Below are 18890 nucleotides of genomic sequence, written 5' to 3'. Positions count from 1 at the left end.
TTAGTTTACAGCAAGGAGCAAAGTTCACGACGACAAAATAATGCCAACGTTCTTTTAATGTGTAAAATTTTGGTTCCGCAATCCAGTGCATTGTGCACAAGATAATGCTTGCTGTGAACCATGAACCTTATGCCTTGCTAATTAATTTAACTCCGGTGGACTTAGTAAGCTAGATATTTGTTTGGTGAAGTATTTGTGGTGGCTTGACAAGTAAGCCTTAAATGATGTTTCATGACTGTTCCGAACTTTTAGGTGGTAAACTAGATGATTTATTGTGCTCCAACAAATTTGAGCACACCAGTAGTATACGCAGTTTGACAGAAGACTAAGAACGAGGCACGGCACGGGCACACTTAGAGGACCATAAATGCACGAATATTTTTGTTTCCTGCTAGTTAACTTTGCGAAATTAGCCGCATTCATCGCGTACTTTGTGAAGTAAAGAAGACTGCTAAATTTAAACCGCCTGGCATTGGACTTGAACGAGAGAAATTAAACGAGTGCATCTATTTCACAAATGCCTAAAGACCAAATCACGTCTTTAGTGACCAATCCTATAAAGGTCTGTGTTCAGGACTGAGAACACTGTTATGAACAGCATTCAAATAAACAAGTGCAAGGGAGTACTCGTCGTCACCTATTGCGGCCAGCGCAGCATACCTAAAGTTTACAAATATAAGCATTTTCCTCTGTAAGTGAAACGAGCATCAGATCTTTACTTTTACAAATCAAACGATGCAGCCCTGTCTGCTAACCAAACAACAATACATTTGCAGTGAAATTAAGTTGGGAGGGGCGTTATGGTTATGTATCATTCACACGTCGAATGAAAACCTACAATCGTTTCTGTGGCGCATAAAGCAGTTACTGCAACGTCAATTATCAGGAGACACATTCTTTTTTTTTTTTCTGCACCTCGGTAACAGCTCTATAGCGCACTTTTTAAACCAGTATAGAAGGAATCGTAAACGATGCGTGTTTGTTGTGACGTAAAGCTGAACAGCGATGATAAAGTGATGACAGAACAACACGCCTTATTTGTCTTGATATATATAATACAAAACGTGCACAAAGAGCTCCGATCACTAATGCGCGCATGATAAAAGCGGCAAAATCGAACAGCACGTTCAAAAACTGGGGCACAAAGAGATATAATCGATCTATAAAATAACGCTTGCGACAGCAAAGCAGCGCAGCTCGGCGTAAGTCCCAAACGCTGCACCACGGCTAATACTGGGCATGCTTAGCCGGCGGCAGTTAAGAACGACGGCGAAAGGCCTAACGGGCTTGGCCGCAAAATAGCCGGCATGAACTGACCTTGAGATGCTGTGGCATTTCGACTCGTTCAATTATAGGTCAATACTTCCCTCATAAATTAACGAGCTCTAATTGTTCAGTTCTTTAGAGGGTTTTATCAGAACACGGAGTGATTTATCAACGTAAAAGTGGAACGGTTGCTCATAAAAAAAAGCTTACACACCTGGACAACCACAAGGAAAAGTGCTCCTGAAAGAATTGGCTACTGAAGTACGATATTTATTGGTTTACGTCGACCCGCTCTCGGAGCAACAATCTTTCACTGCCCTAGCCGCTCGTCTAACGAAATGGGAGTAGTAAAGACAAATTAGCATAAGCAAGGCAGAACAATTGAACAGGCCGTCTGCAATTGTGAAGGTGCAATGACGTAATGCAGAAAGGCTGCCGGTATTTAGCTGCTTAACCACTACGTAACGGTGTACTGCGTGCAAGACGCGGCAGGCAAGAATGATAGTGGCTACTGTTCGTCGAAATGTTCCTGCAAAGCGTGCCACCCGCATAGCGCGAATGCGTACGGCGCAGCACCGCCGGTTCCCGGCAGGGGGAGCGCGGCGGCGGACACTCACCCGAGGGTGGTCATGGTGACGATGGTGTACCAGAAGGCGGCCGGTATACTGGTGAAGGTGGTGCTTTTGACGTTCTTCTCGGCGTAGAACATGACCGTGGCGAAGATGATGATGGCCATGGCGAGCGAGAAGACGAGGAAGCCCAGCTCGGAGGCGCAGCTCTTGAGCGTGTAGCCCAAGATGCGCAGCCCCTGCGAGTGTCGCGAGAACTTGAAGATGCGAAACACGCGGAACACCCGCAGGGTGACGAACGCGCCGGACACGTCGTCGTTGTCCTTGATGCCGAGACCGATATAGTAGGGCATGATAGCCACCACATCGATGATGCTCATGACGGAGCGCATGAATTTGCAGCGGTTAGGCGCCGCGTACAGCCGCAGCAAGTACTCGGCGGTGAAGATCATCACGCAGGCCGTGTCCAGGCAGAAGAAGGCCACCTTGTAGCTCTCGCCGCACGAGCGGGTCCCGCCCGCGCGAGAGTCGTGTCCGCAGGGGATGGTCTCCACCACGTTGGCCATCACCGAGACGGCGATGAAGAAGCCCGTGACGTAGTAGAAGACCAGGGCAGCAGTGCCCGTGTGAGGGTTCTCGAAGGCGCGCCACATGCGCTGTCGGATGGTGGAGTGCGCCAGCTGCGCCTGCTCGTTCCCCTCGGATAGTTTGTCGTCCAGCATCCGCTCGGCGTTCTCTCGCTTTCTGTCCCTGTAGTCCTCGTAGCAGCAGTCGCCGATCACATCCGGCACGATGCCGAAGAAGGCCAGCTCCTCGTCGTAGGCCATCAGGCACTCGTGCTTGGGATAGTGCAGCTTGCCCGTGCGGTAGTAGTTGAGGATGTGCCGGAAGATGTCCGGGTCCCGGTCGAAGAAGTACTCGCGCGCCTCCTCGTCGAAGAAGAACTCGCGCTCGTTGGAGCCCAGTAGCGTGTCGGGGAACTTCTCCACCGTGTTGCGCCACGTCTCGAAGCGGCGCCCGCTCACGTTGATGGTGAACTTCTCGTCCTCGCGCCGCCGCCGCTCGCGCGTCACCGGCGGCGCCGGCAGCGGGTTGTTGGCGATGGGCACCCAGCCGATGGCGGCCGCGCGGGCGAACGGCAGCCAGGCCGCCACCGACGCCATGCCGCCGCCGGCGCCTCTTCAGCGCAGCGCTCCTTCGCCGCCGCAGCTGCCGCCGCCGCCGCCGCAGCAGGGGCCCCGGGCCTCCATCTTGCCGCTACTGGCGGGCTCTGCGCGACGCATGCGCCCCCCCTCCTCCGCGCAGCGGCCCGCCGCCGCGCCAGCGCCCCCGGCTCCTCCGCGCCGACCGCAGCGCCGCCTCTGCCGGGCGCCGTCGGAGAGCAGCTTGCCTGCTCGCGTCGCCGCGATCCAAGGAGGCTCTGGTACCTCCGTTTCCCGTCCGATTACGGCAAGTGGTGCCGGTGTCTCCAGGCTCCGCCGCGCATCGAGCTGGCGATGTCTGCAGTCTCGTGACTTTTCGCCGCGGTGCACATGATGCTGGCCACGCATTGCGACGTCTCCCGGTTGTTCAGTCGACTTTGGCTTGAAAATGCGTTTCTTACTGTTGTCATTGTCCTCGCCTCGTTGTTCCGATAATACAAGTGCGACTTGGGAAGGAAGCTAGAGAAACAATACGTAAGCTGTTGCTAGCTGCCTGAGTGGGGTGCTTATTGGGTCGCTGTTATCTGGTATACACATGTTTTAATAATAGATAATAATAAATATTTATTTTCGAAGAACAGGCTACAATATTGGACCTGTCTAGGGCACAGAAAGGCTTACAGGGTAGTTCCCGGCCGATCACAGTTCGACATTTCTAAAAACACGAAACAAATTAGCATGCTACAATCTTGCGGGTGTTAAGCAGGAACATTTTACCGGAAATCTTGTTAATAATTAATGAAACATTACACAGCCAGCATGTTCATTATATGTAGTCCGAACTCTAAACAATAGAAACCTGTAGTATGAACTCTTAACAATAGAAACCTTCGCGTGGTCGGAAGCGACGAATAGGTGAATAAGGAGTGCAGTATTGCTTAGGCAATATGTACTGCATGACAACTGTTCGAGCAAAGACTAGTTGAAAGTTAGGAATTTATAGTTGCAAGAATTTTACACGTTGATACATTGGTAAGCCGTATGCAATGCAGATGAGGATATTTTTTAAACAAATAAACTTTATCTTCCCGATAAACTGTATAAACCTAAAGAGAACTATGCGCTAATACATGAGCATTATATTTGTTAACTGCAACATACATAGCACAGAACTTTGATATTGTAACAGGAAAGGCAGGTTTGGATAAATTTATACACGCCTTGAGGGTAGGTAAGACGTAGAAATCGGTAAATTTCCTGTAACTACCTATACTCGTGCGGCAGCTTGCTTCAAACATGGCAGAGGGAAAATAGAATTCATGACGAATAAAAATTAAAAAAACACCGTCGAAAAAATTGTGTAGCGTTATCGCGAAAGTGAGACAGAAAGCACTTCACTGCCACTTCTCTGCACTTGATAACATACACTGCCAGGAACTCGTGCGCCAAATTGAAAGTCTGCAGAGTATCCCACACAGATGAAAAGATTCATGGCTCCTTGCTGATGTTAGCTGTAACGGACGCAGCAAAGGCATCCATAGAGACATGGCATCCCGCCTGTCCCGGTGACCGTTACTTAAGTGCGTGCCGAATAATAGGTGCCTTCCTTAAGAACCCCCAGCGGAATTTATTAGACTGACATCACTTTTATGTCGTCAAGTTAGATGATCACAGAAATGGGTAAAAGCATACATCTGGTTAACACTACGGCCAATGGCGCGTCGAGCGGAGACGTCAGTATGTGTAGAGAAGTTAGGTAAAGGAAGCAAACAAAATCTACACACGCCTCATTCTGCTCCGTGGTGGGAGAGCGGCAGCTCAGCGGTGTCGTATAGACAATTGGAAGCAATGGCTGAGTCTTGACGCACGGCCAGCACAGTGCAAATAAATGGTGGCACGCCACGAGCAAACGTGTGCGGGCTTCGCCCTTTCTTGCGCTAACATCCGCCGGAAACCGAGCGCGCTGCAGTGCCGCGTCAGCTCCGCGGGCGCCGCCAATACAATCGCTGGCTTCCTCTGCAGCGCACATGATTTAAAACCCACTGTAAGAATTCAGTCCGAAGGGGTTCGGTTACTCCTTCGCTATAGCAAAGACGTAGTTATAGCGAGTTTATTTACAGCACGCTGCACTGACGCTCCATGCGAAATAACACTGTTCGGTTAAATCAACCTTACTTTCTGCCAAGACTGAACGGTTGCGGTGCACTATTACTGTGGGTCGTGATTTGTGGAGATCCGAGGCATTAAGCGGTTTATTCGCGGCTACCTTGCTTGGCAGCAGTGTTCAAGCGGCCATTATACGTTCTTCCTCTGAATACGTGGCCACGTTAACCCGGAGTTCTTCAATAGTTACGGCGCTTGGTGTTCCGTGGGCCTTAAAAAACTCATTAATTACACATTTCTACCTTTTTTACTCTACCTCTCAGACAGGAGCTGGTATTCAAGCCTCATCAGACTATTGTTGCTACAACCATGGCTATATTGCATGTGTGTTGTTGTGATATGTTGCGATATAATCATGATAGTCGTCATTATAATAATTATTATTCTATTTTTGTGTTGTTGCATTACGAAGACCGCATCGTTGGTCCTACGCACATTAAGTAAAGGTTGCTTGATTTATTGCAAGAATTGTTTATTCAACTAAGATTTAGTTATTGATTGATCGATTGATTGATTGATCGATTGATTGATCGATTGATTGATTGATTATCGATTGGTTGATCGATTGATTGATTGATTGATTGATTGATTGATTGATTGATTGATTGATTGATTGATTGATTGATTGATTGATTGATTGATTGATTGATTGATTGATTGATTGATTGATTGATTGATTGATTTCAAACAGCAAACTGAAAACAAGATGTTACATTTCATTTCTTTGTGAAACAAAAATAAAACAAACGAAGTGCTCATGTGCTCCTTCCTATATGGCCGAGCGCTGGAAATTCGTGCCACGGCTTAAAAAAAGTAAGTCCTTCACAACTATGCGAGCCCAAATATTAAGGCCTTAAGCACGCTATCATCAGTAGTGGTCGCAAGGGGCAACCAAATACTGCGCCTAGTTCTGTTACATAGCTGCCGCGTCTTCCGGGCATAACAATAGTTATTTACTGGATTCCTATCAGCAGAAATGGTTACAGGACAAGCGGTAACAGATTAGAGGCGTCAGGGAGTTAGGCTTCAAGCTAAACGTAATACATGAAAGTTGGCCCCATGGTCACGACAGTTGAACGCAACATTTAACAACGGCTGGTGCACAACGGAATGCGGTCGGCAGTCGCAACCGCCTCTCGCAGCGCAGGGTGACAAGCCGGCGCTAACGCATAAGATCGTTGCGGAAGCATAGATGATCCCAAGCAGAGCAACTGAAACCAAATTGGTGGAACCGCTTGCGAAAAGCTTCCTGACATCTTCTGCTTTCGCTTATCTCCTACACCTCCTTTCTTCGACTCGTGCAACAAGCCCTGCGGGGTCTTGATGGTGAAGTCGCCTAGCCTAAGTTTAGGCAGCCTCCACTGCAACGTCTTCAAGCCGCCTCACCTTTGTAGAACTTGTACAGCGGCAGGGTTTGCTATTTACTACTTCCCCAACGCATCTGACAGGGAACGTTGCGCAGCCGGCCGTTTAGCCTGACAGCACGTGGTGGCGAGAGTCACACGCCGCGCTGGAATAGGAGGACATGCGCAGGATTACGAGCGATCGCCGTGCGCGGAGCGAGGCGTTATTTCACTGCGTAAGCAGTATGAGTTCCATATGGTGAAACTGCCGGCGTGTGTCTCTGCGTGGCCGCCGAGTGAAGCCTCCAGAGCTTGCAATGAGCCTGGACCAAGAACTGCCCCCGATGACAGTCGAGAGAGAAATTACGCCTCCACAGAGGCCGAGAGGCGAGCGCGGCGACGCCCCTCAACGTTTTCTCCTCTTCCTTACATCCCATCTCGCAACGGCATACAGCTTTTGTCGAAAATATGCAGCCCAATGGTTTCGCTTCTAAGTGGAGCTCTCTAGCAATCTTGAAAGTCCTCATCTTAGGAAAGGCGAGAACGAGGGTTCCCTTTACCTTCGAGAGATCTGATACGCCGACAATACAGAATAAGCCACACTACCTCACCAGGAATCAAACCTTGTAGCCTGCATATTTCTGTCAAATTCATTACACCACACAGTTCAGATATCACTGAGTGCTGTTCCTTGTGCATGGCAGATAGGCGTTCGGTTCAAGAGAAGCGCTTCTCTAGCGTTGCTTTCTCTTGTTCTTTCTTGTGTTTCCACTGTAACTGTAAGCAGCCAAGACAGATTCTTTATACGCGCTGCCCAACGCGTAATCTCCTCTAAGCAGTTCTGCAGCGTGCGTTTCCCGTTTCTTTCGCTTCTATAGCGTTCCCCACCGCAACTAGACAACATTTTCGGCGGTAAGCCAGCATACGATAGAAAGCCCGCTCAAGTTTTTCCCGAAAACAATATTCTAGGCTTTTTTCGAGCGGCAGCGCTGCAGCATCTCCGACGAAATGACCGGAGCAAACAGCGTACGCGCAAATGCAGTCGTGCGCTCCAAATCAGTGCGAATCACACGGACGCCGGCGCGAGAGGTGGGAGAAAAGGGGGGGGGGGGGGGGGGGGGGGGCGCGGCACCCCGTAAGGCGCTTGCTGCGCACCGCGCACTCTGCACCCTCCCTCATCAGGTGAATGCAATTCAATCGACAGAAATGGCTCGTCTAACGCCTCGTTTTCCGCGACCACCGCGGGCCCCGTCGGCTGCTTCGGCGCTCGAAAAGCACCTTCCTTTATACGCACGCATTCCCGGGGCGCCCTTGTTTACGCGGCCCCAGAGCAGGTGCCGGGGTCGTCGCCTTGATTTCTGGCGCCTTCGAATTATGCCGCTAGGGCTTTTCTTCAAGTCAGTACCAAAGAAATGGGCTTCCTCTGCCGGTGCCGGTCTCGTATGTGTTAAGGTTTTTTTCTTCCTTTCTTTTCGAACTTAAAGAAAGATTACAAAACAAGACGAGATCCCCAAACTGGACTGCGTTATTTTTTTTCTGCCATATCTGACGCCGTCTTTTTCTTTTCTTTTTTTTCAAATAAAAAACGCAAATTAAGCATTATAAGGGATGATGTCGGGGTGTGTCGTGTGCCAGTCTCATAAGTAATCCTCGCTTTTCGGAGCTGCAGAGAAAGAAAATAACTGGCTTCATCAGTTTTAAAAACGACGTGTGTGTCACACTGTCCGGGTCGGCGCCAGCTTCTTCCACACATGCAATGTGCTGTTCACACGTTTTATAAGGAGTGCACTGCCTCTTGAAGTGCGTTCTGGGCTCACACTCGGGTTGCATGAATGCAGATATATTGGGAAACAAGGTGAGCCCGCTAGGACTCCTGCGCATCTCAACTTTATTTTTTTATATATACGCCTTGCACCACACTCGCTTTTCTCCGACGGGAGGTTCCATTCTGTCTGCATCGCCATCCATCCCTATCATCGCTGCCGCGCACCAATTCACCTCCTCCTCTCCAGCGCTCGCGAACGGCACTAAATCCGCGCCGCACACGCAAGAGAGCATTCCAGAAAGCCCGCGTCGCTTTAGACCGGCGGGCGCTGATCGGGACACCTAAGGAGGCACGCGCCCAAGACGGCCCGGAAAAACAAGCACGGTTGGTCCACTGTGCGCGTCCGGGGCCCACCACATCGCGCCACTGCATAATAAAAAAAAAAGGAGGAAAGGAAACAGAGAAAGAAAGAGGGGCAAAAGTGGGAGAGAAATCACCGAGGAAATAGAACGCACGCTAGAGGCGGCGGCGGTGACGACGATCGCCGAGAGTCGGCCAGCCAACAAACGAACCGACTGACCGGGTTAGAGCAGCTCAGCCGAAGAGAGGGGTGCACCCTCCCCAAGAAAGTAACACTCGAGAAAGGAAAGCGAAGGTCAGCTCCAAGCCAGAGAGGAGGGAAGGAAATAAAGAAAGAAAGGAGGAAGACCGGGTGCTTCCAAAACAGCGACAAACGAAACACCGCGGGGAGATGAAAGAAAAAGAGAAAAGTCGAGAAAGAGGGAAAGCAAAAAGAGAGGCGCGCAGCCGCCGGCTGAAGCTCCGCAGCGGGAGACCCCAGGCGGTCGCCATGACGACCCGCGATGACGTCAGCAAGGTAGCCAGCCAACCAACGGCGCGAATTTTGCTGCCGGCGCCTGTGCACAGCCGGCTGTGTAGCTTGCTTAGCAGCCGCTTCTCTAACGCCTGCCCTAAGAAGTATATACAGTAACTCGTTTCTTGCTTAGTTTAGTTTTCATCTCGCATGCATCCCCAGCCTTTGCTCTTCACGTGCCACTTCTCGTCTAGGTTGTCTTTATTTGCACTATGCTAATGCTCAACTTTTTTTTTTTCGATCTGCACGGCTTCAGAGCTGCCTGCATAGCAAAACTTCATCGCCGGCGTTTCGGGCTTGCTCCGGTGACCTCAGCTCAGCTCTCCGATCAAAATGATAACTACGTTTGGCGCGGTGCATGTGTGGGTCTTACGCCTGCCGCTGCTCTAAATATTTTCAGAAGCGCCATTAGAAATTTTTGTGTGCATTTGGTCTTGAAAGAAAACAAGAAGCCGTTGAACGTCTTGTGAACCATTCAAATCAGATTCATCTTTTTCTTTTTTTGCAAAGAGCGCAGGAAAAAAAAAATCGATAACCGTGCATTTTTCTTCACGGCGCAAAATTATGCGTAAAAGCCAGCTTTGGGAACCGAAAGTTGTTAGGCTCATTCGTATGTATCTTGCTTTGTCAGTTTCAAGGGCGCTGCAACAACTTTTATTCAACATCAAAATAACAATACATTTAGAGTGCACCGCTATAAGTCCCACTTCTTCTATTAGTGCCAGAATTACAAAAAGGTCAATTGAAAAAAACGTAGAGAACTGTTCGGCTATAGAATATGTACGATATAAAGGCTTCAGTGGCTATTCAGTCTTGCAGAGCCCTAATTTTGCCTTTTAATACTGGCGACATGATTTGCTGGTAAAAAACTGTTAGATTGCACAAAATAACAATAGCCACTTATTGCATTCATACTTTTGCGGAAGGCATTTGCGCAGATAACTGATGAGCACAGCATGGTCAGAAACTGGACGGCACATCCGATTCTGAAAGAGTAAGCGGCATGTGTGGAACCGCACTTTTGATTTTCGGTCGCAGTAAGGTTCAACCCTCTTCTTTCTTTTTAAAACTGCAACGCCTCACTAGCTCTCCAGGCAAGCAGCCAGGTGAGTTCTTCTTCTGGGGCCTCAAGAGGTTGCAGAGTTACGATTCCAAGGCACGTATCTATTGCAGAAAAGAGGCATTACAATCCATTGATTACGAAGAAAATAGTGGCCTTGGCGTTCTGCTGCTGATCCCAAGGCCACGGGCTCGCAACTGGCTGCATTTCAATGGAGGCGAAATGCAACAATGCCCTTGTGCTGAGTGATGTCAGCGGACGTTAAAGAACCCCAGGTGATCTAAATTATTCCGTAGTCCTCCACTACGGCGTCCCTCATGGCCTGTGTGCTTCTTTGGGACGTTAAACCCCACATACCAAAGCTGCCTGCACAGCTAGCTTTTCCTCACACATTCTCATTTTGAGGTGAAACATCTCCACAACCTGTTGATTTCGGTTGGCTACTTGCTTTGTTTTTTTGTTGTTGTTATTTTTGCTTAAGTTCTGGTTCGTTTGCTTGTTTGATTTCCTGCTTGCTTGTCTGTTTTTGTTGGTTGGCTTGTTTGTTTTGCTTTGTCTGCTTGGATGCTAGCTTGCTTCCGTGTTTGTTACTTTGATTGAATGATTGACAGACTGATTGATTGATTGACTAATTAATTAATAAATTTAATGATGGATTGATTAATTGATTAATAAATTTAATGATTGATTGATTAATTAATTAATAAATTTAATGATTGATTAATTAATTAATGAATTAATTTAATGATTAATTGATTAATTAATTAATTAATTAATGATTGATTGATTAATTAATTAATTAATTTAATGATTGATTGAATGATTAATTAGTTAATTTAATGATTGATTGAATGATTAATTAGTTAATTTAATGATTGATCGATCGATTGATTGATTGATCGATCGATCGATTGATTGATCGATCGATTGATTGATCGATCGATTGATTGATCGATCGATTGATTGATCGATCGATTGATTGATCGATCGATTGATTGATCGATCGACCGATCGATTGACCGATTGACCGATCGATCGATCGATCGACCGATCGACCGATCGATTGATCGACTGATCGACTGATCGACTGATCGACTGATCGACTGATTGATTGATTGATTGATTGATTGATTGATTGATTGATTGATTGATTGATTGATTGATTGATTGATTGATTGATTGATTGATTGATTGATTGATTGATTGATTGATTGATTGATTGATTGATTGATTGATTGATTGATTGATTGATTGATTGATTGATTGATTGATTGATCGATCGATCGATCGATCGATCGATCGATCGATCTTATATGGTTCCTTGCTGGCTTGTTTTCTCTGATGTGAGAAAATGGATAGCAAGGCCTCACTCCACGTGAAGTCGCTTTTATTCCCTCTGAAAAGCAGCGATCAAGTACTTTCATAGCAACCCTCAAATGGTAGGAATGAGGATTTAGTGCAAGAAGAATACAAGTGACATCAGGCGATTAATTAATAACTATCGTTCAGACACCAACAACTAAAATTCCATTGGGGATTTAGTGCAAATTTTATGTCTCCTAGATAGTTGGATTAAGTTAGGAAGAGAAAAAAGAACAGCCAGATGTTCAATTCAACAGCGTCGTCCCTTGAAGACGACGCCGCAGCAATTTTCCGCTTTGCTGGAAGCGAACGCAGAAAGATGAACTGCTGTCGAAAAAGTGACAAAAACAAAATTGCTGCGCCTGTGAAACCTCTCAGACAGCAAAATAAGCCGAGTCTTCGAGGCAAGGCAGGAGAGGAAGTGATCGCCGAAACGACAACTGCTGTGATCGATTGGTATCTCTCCAAACCCGGAGTTGACGCAGCAAGAACGGCACCAAGCTGAGAACGCAAATGCCTTACAATATAATGCAATAAAAAAGCTTTACAGCAACGTGACGCTTGTGTAAACAAAATATCAATATATTTCACACTCCATTCCGGTGTTTTTTTTCCGCGAGTTTAGAGAGAAAGGGAGCTTAGCTTCGCACTTCGTTTTTCTTCTGCCTTTTTGATAGAGCCGGCTTCATATTTATGAGCTAAATTCATAAATAAATTTGAGGAAAGCTTGAAGACTTCAGGCTTGAGAACCTTAAGATGAACCACTTCTCACATTTCTATACTGAGGCTCCAAACAGCAGATTTTTGAGCAAATGAAATTTACGGAGCGCTCCACACTCAAGCCACTTTTTTTTTTTTGTTCCATCACTGCTGGTATGACGCAGTTACAAAACCCAACGTTTTAGAGCTTTTAATCACCTTTGGTCTCATAGCCGCAGCGGTGGCTCAGCGGTTGTGGCGCTCGGCTGCTAACCCGAAATACAGGGTCTGTTCTGAAAGTAGTAGGACTGGTTTTTTCCTGGGCAAACGGGCGGACGAGAGGCGGTCTGCGCGTGCAGGATCATTGAAGGGGGATATTGGAAATGCTGGGGAAAATCGCCAGTCGGGTCTCGGCCGTTGAAGAGAGCAGGTCGCTTGTACTGTGAACCCCTGTCGAAACGTCTCGTCACGCAGAATCATAGAGCGTTTACCGGATCAGAGATAGACGATCAAATTTTGTGTAAATCTTAGAAAAACGGGCAAAGAGACTCACCACATGATTAAGGAGACCTACGGTGACGCTGTCATGGGTAGATCAGGTATTTTTTGAGTGGCGTAAGCTGCTCCGAGAAGGTAAGGAAAGAGTGGAAGACGACGACCGCTCCGGACGCCCTTCGACCAGCAAGACCAACGAAAATGTGTAGCGAGTGAAAAATTTACTGAACAGTGATTGTAGGATGAGTATCAGAATGATTACTGATAACTTGAGCATTCCTAAAACCCAAGTTTTTGAGATCGTGACAGAAAACTTAGCCATGAGGAAAGTGTGCACGAAGTTGGTGCTGGGAGTGTTGTCAGAGGAGCAAAAGGCCAACCGGAAAGCGATCTGCGTGGATCTTCATCATGCGAATGAGGACCCCGATTTTTTGCCCAGCACAGGGTGGCAACGCTGCCTAAGCCCCCCTACAGCCCCGACTTGGCCCCGCCAGATTTTTTATATTCCCGAAAATAAAATCGACGCTCAAGGGGAAACATCACGGATTGGTAGAGGCGGTTCAACAGGCCGTGACGTGGGAGCTAAACAGCATTCCGGTCCAGGCGTTCCCGGTGGTGTACGAAAACTCGAAAACTCCTTAGCAGCAGCATGTAGGTGCGGAAGGGTGCTACTTTGAAAAATTGTATTCGTTTTTACTGCTCTCATGAATAAATTTTATTTAAAAAAATGAGTCCTACTACTTTCAGAACAGACCCTGTACACGGGTTCGATCCTGGCCTCGGCGGTTGAATTTCGATGGAGGCGAAATTTTAGAGGCCTGTGTACTGTGCAATGTCAGTGCACGTTAAAGAATCCTAGGTGTCAGAAATTTCCGGAGCCCTTCACTACGGCGTCCCTCATAGCCTGAGTCGCTTTGGTACGTTAAATCCTCATAAACCATAAACCTTTGGTCACGTCATTTCATGACGTCGGGTGAAGTATACTGCGCACAGTCGTGACCAACCGCGAGACATTCCAAGGTGACAGCAAAGATTCGCCAGCAACCCAGCCTGTTTTGCCACTGTTTAGGACTTCGGAGTTTGCAGTGCGCTTTACGGTGTGCTCTAAAAAGCTCATAGTTGCAGATAGAACTGCGACGTCATTTCCTGCATCGATGGGTACAGAAAATCGGGTTCTTGTGCCCTTTTACTAATGCTCCAAGTTTCTGCGCTCTTCCAGCCAGACGCCATAGTTGGTCTCAAACAAGGCCGTGAGAGAGGGAACAAGAGTGGCCGATAGCGCAGTCTTCTCGGTCGCCGCAAACACGGGCGCGTGGGAAGCGGTTTGACCGCTTGCGCCCAGGCTGCCCGTGTCACCCCGGGGTAAAAATATTCCGAGGACAATCGAAGCCCTAAATGCGGCCTCGTCAAATCGAACCCCGCGGTCGTTTCGTTGCTGCGGTCACCGTCGGTCGAAAGACTAGCTCTTCTCCGCTCATCGGACGTAGCTTCGCCGACCACAGTTCGTAACTGTACTGCTGCTGCGATGGCGAGGTGAGAGTGCTCCAGCAGGCAGGAAGTGAGGATTGTTTTGCATACCTTTTAAGGCAGCTTCGTTTACGCATAATCATGAAAAATGAAAGTTGTCATTCAGCCCAAGAAAAGGAACTCAACGCGCACTGGTGGTTACACGAAAAAAACTCCACTCATTGAACAGCAATGCTTCAAATTTTGTAGTGCATAGAAGCGCACCCGGGCGAGGAGGAAGACGGTAGATACTTCACCGAGCTGTTATCTCGTCCGTCTCGTCGTCTGTCTTTGCCCGTGTCTCTATGCAATGCCAGCTAAGCTCAACATTTGTGCTCTTAAACAATTCAATATATGTAGTTCGGCTCTTGTGCTTTGCTCGCCTAATAATTTGTCTTTATTGTGTTATTTTTACTAATGAACACAATCACGATGACAGTGGTGATAATTACGTTAATGAACCTTGCCGAAGTACCGAATTAATGCTAAGATTTCTTACATGAAATGCCGTCCTATTATATTTATATGGAGAACTTTATCGCCAGCAAAGCAGACTAGAAGAGGCAGCACAAAGGCATCTTACCAGCTACCTCAAACTGTCCTTGTGTTTGGCCATCCAATGGTTATCCTAGCAAAGTAAGTTCCCTAAGCTCCTAACGCTCTGTAACTCCCCCCCCCCCCCCCCTATCCGCCGCTCCCCCGCCCCACGACAACGTTTGTTTCCTTTTAATATGCGACTCTGTAATTCAATAAGCCACCAGTTATTACGTCTTCGCACAGCAGGACACGGCAGTGTTCGCTTCCTCCTGATATTTCCTATTTCACCTACAATATCTTCAATTCGCCTTTGTTTATGGAGATAAAAGGGATCTATCTGAGAGGTACCCTCGTGAAAACTGGCCTGTTTCTTGGGCTGGTTGAAGACTACCATTGCCATGACCCTGTCAGCCGTCACCACAGTGAATACCTTGAACACAACCGACCAAATATAGAATACGTCCAGATCTTTAACTGAATTCTTTTTCCGCGCTCCTTTTTATACGGTTATATCACGTGTGGTCTATTTGTCTGTATTTTTCGTTCTTTTCACACACACCACAGGCAATGCACAGGCTCAAGTTCCAAAATTGCGTGAGATTATACGCAGCACGTAGAATTTGGCAGCAATAGCAGCTCCTTTTCGGTTCAGAACTGAAGGTTTGGGCATCTGCACACAAAGCCGATCTGTCTGCGCTTACTGGAGCCACGCTATCTCTTTGCAAGCTTGTGTTTGACGACGGATTACGCCAGATGTATCAGATTTATAGCAGCGATAGCTGCATGAGGCCCGCTCAGGAGAATCGTTTCCGGTAGTGTCCACGACTGTTCTGTAGCTGATAAGCCAACAGCAGCTTGAGTGCTGTAGTTTTTGGAGAGTACAATACTGACCGTGGGGTCGGACTGTTCGATGTTACTCACTGCGCCGACTGGTACGTGCTCGCCTATCCTTATGCCCAGCTAGGCCACGCGACAAGAAAAGACGAATTTGGGTCACCTGGGCCGCCTGGACTACCCAGAGGTCATGTGACCGGTTACAAGTCAGGGCTAGACCACCCTGTTCACACCTAGATCACGTGATTGTCGTCATGAACGCATCATCACATAGCAGTGATCCTCAGGTCATGTGACCTTGCTATATGACGTGACTCTGTGACCAAGGAATCCTATGATTAATATATTTTGTAACCCATTAATTGTCTATAGGACCCCGCCGTGATGGCTCAGTGGTTACGGCGCTCGGCTGCTGACCCGAAAGACGCGGGTTCGATCCCGGCCGCGGCGGCCGAATTTCGATGAAGGCGAAATTCTAGAGGCCCGTGTGCTGTACGATGTCAGTACACGTTAATGAACTTCAGGTGGCCGAAATTTCCGGAGCCCTTCACTACGGCGTCCCTCATAGCCTGAGTTGCTTCGGGACGTTAAACATCAATAAACCATAAACCAATTGTCTATAGGTCATCTGACACATGACAAGGGACGCATTCTCTTATCCCAATCTTTATTCCACATTCCCTCATACATAACAGCTAATCCTGAGATACATGTCAGATGACTTCAAATCCCTCTTGTCTATTGCCTTCCCATCCGCGGAAGCCCGCGAACAAAGCCAGCAGTCTCGCTTCCCCTACGCCGCTGTGAACGTGACGGCGGCGTAGACCGCGCGGAACCGGTGCTGCGCGCGTCAGCGTCCTCGTCGCCGCCGTCGTATAGAGGCTCGTTTCTTGGCCTATACGGCGCCGTTTATCGGTTTCCCCTGGCTCGGCGTAGCAGCCCGCTCTGCTCGCGCGCACCTATCCAAGCCGCAGTTACGCACGGGGAACGTTTTCGCATAAATCGACCGGGGTGTCCCGAAGATATAATAAACCTTCAGTGCGCGCGCGTGCGCGACCACCACCCCTCCTCACAATGAGTGCGCGCGGCGCCACCGGCGGCGCTGCGGGCGGAAAAAGGAAGGGCCATTCTCGTTCGCGCAAAGATAAAGAACAAAGGGAGCGTGAGCCACTCCCTTTCACCCACTGTGGCTCTCTTCTTTTCTCCTTCGCCATAAAGTGCGCTGGCAAGAAAAAGGAATAAGAGGCAGGAGGCGGAGGGCGTCTGCGTCCCGAAACGGGGTCCAGAAAACAGTTGGTGCTGGAAAGACGCAAGATACGAGCGGCTCTCTGAGAGCCGCGGCCGAAGCATTAACGTGGGCCGCTCCAAAACGATTGAAGCCGAAGGATGTTTCCGCGGACTTGGGCTTTGTCTAGATGTTCCGTTGATGTGTCGGTCAGGAACGCGTAGGTCCCTGGTGCCTGCCAGGGGTATGCGCCGACGGTAGACTGACTGACTGATTCGTTAATTGATCTATCAGTCAATCATTCAGACGATTTATTTCTTAAGAGGAAGTTGAGATGAAGCGCTCCGCAATACAAGTGAACGCACGAAAGGAACAAATGGCAACAAAAATTAATCATTCATATACTTATCGATTCAATAAATTGCTAATTAAACGAACAGTGGCCCTGGCTGGTATAATCGGTTTATTAGTTAATTCGATTTGCGACTGGCCTTTGTTTTTCCATCTGTTTGATCTGTTCATTTGTCCTGTGGATCGCTTCTTCTCGTTAATTAATGTATTGATTAATTAATCGATTATTTGCGAGCCTAATACGAACCCTACATCCCCGGCATTCGCGCGGTGGATAAAGAGTTCTTTAAGAAACTCGCATAGACGGTGACGCCACTTTTCCCCCTAGGTGTACACTGAGAAACACTACGGTCGGAATAACCAAGCTGCAGCCGTCGCCAACGCCTGTCGCTAAAGGCTGCATTCTAAGCACGAATACGCCTATATGGGAATAAAACGGGAGTAGGCCGTCCTATAGCCTACTCCCTTTCATAAAAGAGAGTGCGCTAGTGGACAGCTTAGTACTTTTTTACTCCTTTGTGTTTAGAGTGTGCCCATTCTGCCGTTAAGTTTACGGCGATTACTTGAAGACCACATTCTCGATAACGAAAGGCTTCTCTTCAAACCGTGACCAACGATGAAACCAACTATGACTCCCCCAAAAAGATGTGCGAAAAAGCGAAAGGAAAAATCTCTGCCTCTCCCGTAACCGAGAGTAGAGTAAGCATGAAATGTTTACGGGCCTAATGTCATCTCGGTGGACACCCGAAGCAGACCGTAATGGAAGGGAGGAACGCCACCACCCGTTCGGCGCGATGCCTTGCCCTTTGAACGCAGCGCTTCTCCCCCGGGCCCCTGTCCGCCTGCGCGGCTTTGCTTCGATGCGCGAAGCCCCTAAGAGATCACGTATGACAACGAAGTGTATCGTGGCATTTATGTGCTTTTTGCACGCGTTATTAGAAATCGGAAATTATAATTCCGTGCATTATCAAACGCACAGCGATTGATATCTTGATAAACATTGAGAAGGCACTGACAGCAGTTATTTTTTGTGACTCCTTTGGAGACCAACCAGCGCTTGCATGCCGGTCGCGTAGGAGGGCTTACAGAGTCTCGTTAAATCTCGCTAAGTCTCGTACGGTGCCCGGATGATCTCGTTTCAGAGCCCGGATAACTGGAATTCAGTGCCCGGATGACTGGAATTCAGTGCCCGGATGATGGCTCTCGGTCTCGGCGTGACGTCACCACACTGCCGACAACGGAGGCTAAAAGCATTTCATGCTTAATAAATTTTTAGCAAGAAAGCACATGAAATAAACGAAGTTGAACGAGCTAAGGATAGCCTAACTTCCAATCGGCCAGTGTAATCGAAGCTGGAACATCCGTAGTTCGCTTGACACAGGGCGTTGCACCGTCGCCAAATTTCGCCAGATGAACCACACTTCGGGCGGGCACTATCAGGAGTCCGTGCAGTGTCCCCGCAGCAGCTGTTGAGCGCTTCAACTAAAACCACTCAGCGAGCACGGAAAGAGGCCGCGGTCATCTCGGCCACATATTGCTTTGCTGCGCGCTGAGTCCGCTTACATACCGGCCACAAAGTTTATTTTTGCCCTCCTTCGCCTGCGACGACTCCTGTCCGCGTTTCCGAGAACTCGATGACGTCACAAAGCGCGAAAGAACGAAAAACATTAAACAATTATTAAACAGGAGCAAGAATAAG

The 18890-nt window shown here is 48.2% G+C and overlaps 1 protein-coding gene across 5 annotated transcripts in view; it reads right to left on the bottom strand.

The window, feature by feature from the left end:
• Shal (Potassium voltage-gated channel protein Shal) overlaps positions 1-3181 on the bottom strand; it is a 186651-nt gene extending 183470 nt beyond the window's left edge. For 2 of the 5 annotated variants that reach the window (XM_089570860.1, XM_089570861.1), the window contains exon 1: positions 1884-3181. In XM_089570860.1, the coding sequence (XP_089426986.1) occupies positions 1884-2998 (1115 nt within the window). In that variant the 5' untranslated portion in view covers positions 2999-3181. The remainder of the gene's footprint in view (positions 1-1883) is intronic. The other 3 variants (XM_089570862.1, XM_089570863.1, XM_089570864.1) reach the window with 3 other exon arrangements.
• Positions 3182-18890: the final 15709 nt, after the last annotated feature.

Source organism: Amblyomma mixtum, chromosome 2 (assembly GCF_055824585.1).
Source record: "Amblyomma mixtum isolate Tamu chromosome 2, ASM5582458v1, whole genome shotgun sequence".
In the NCBI taxonomy this organism is placed as follows: domain Eukaryota; kingdom Metazoa; phylum Arthropoda; class Arachnida; order Ixodida; family Ixodidae; genus Amblyomma; species Amblyomma mixtum.
This window is presented reverse-complemented; position numbering and strand designations above follow the sequence as displayed.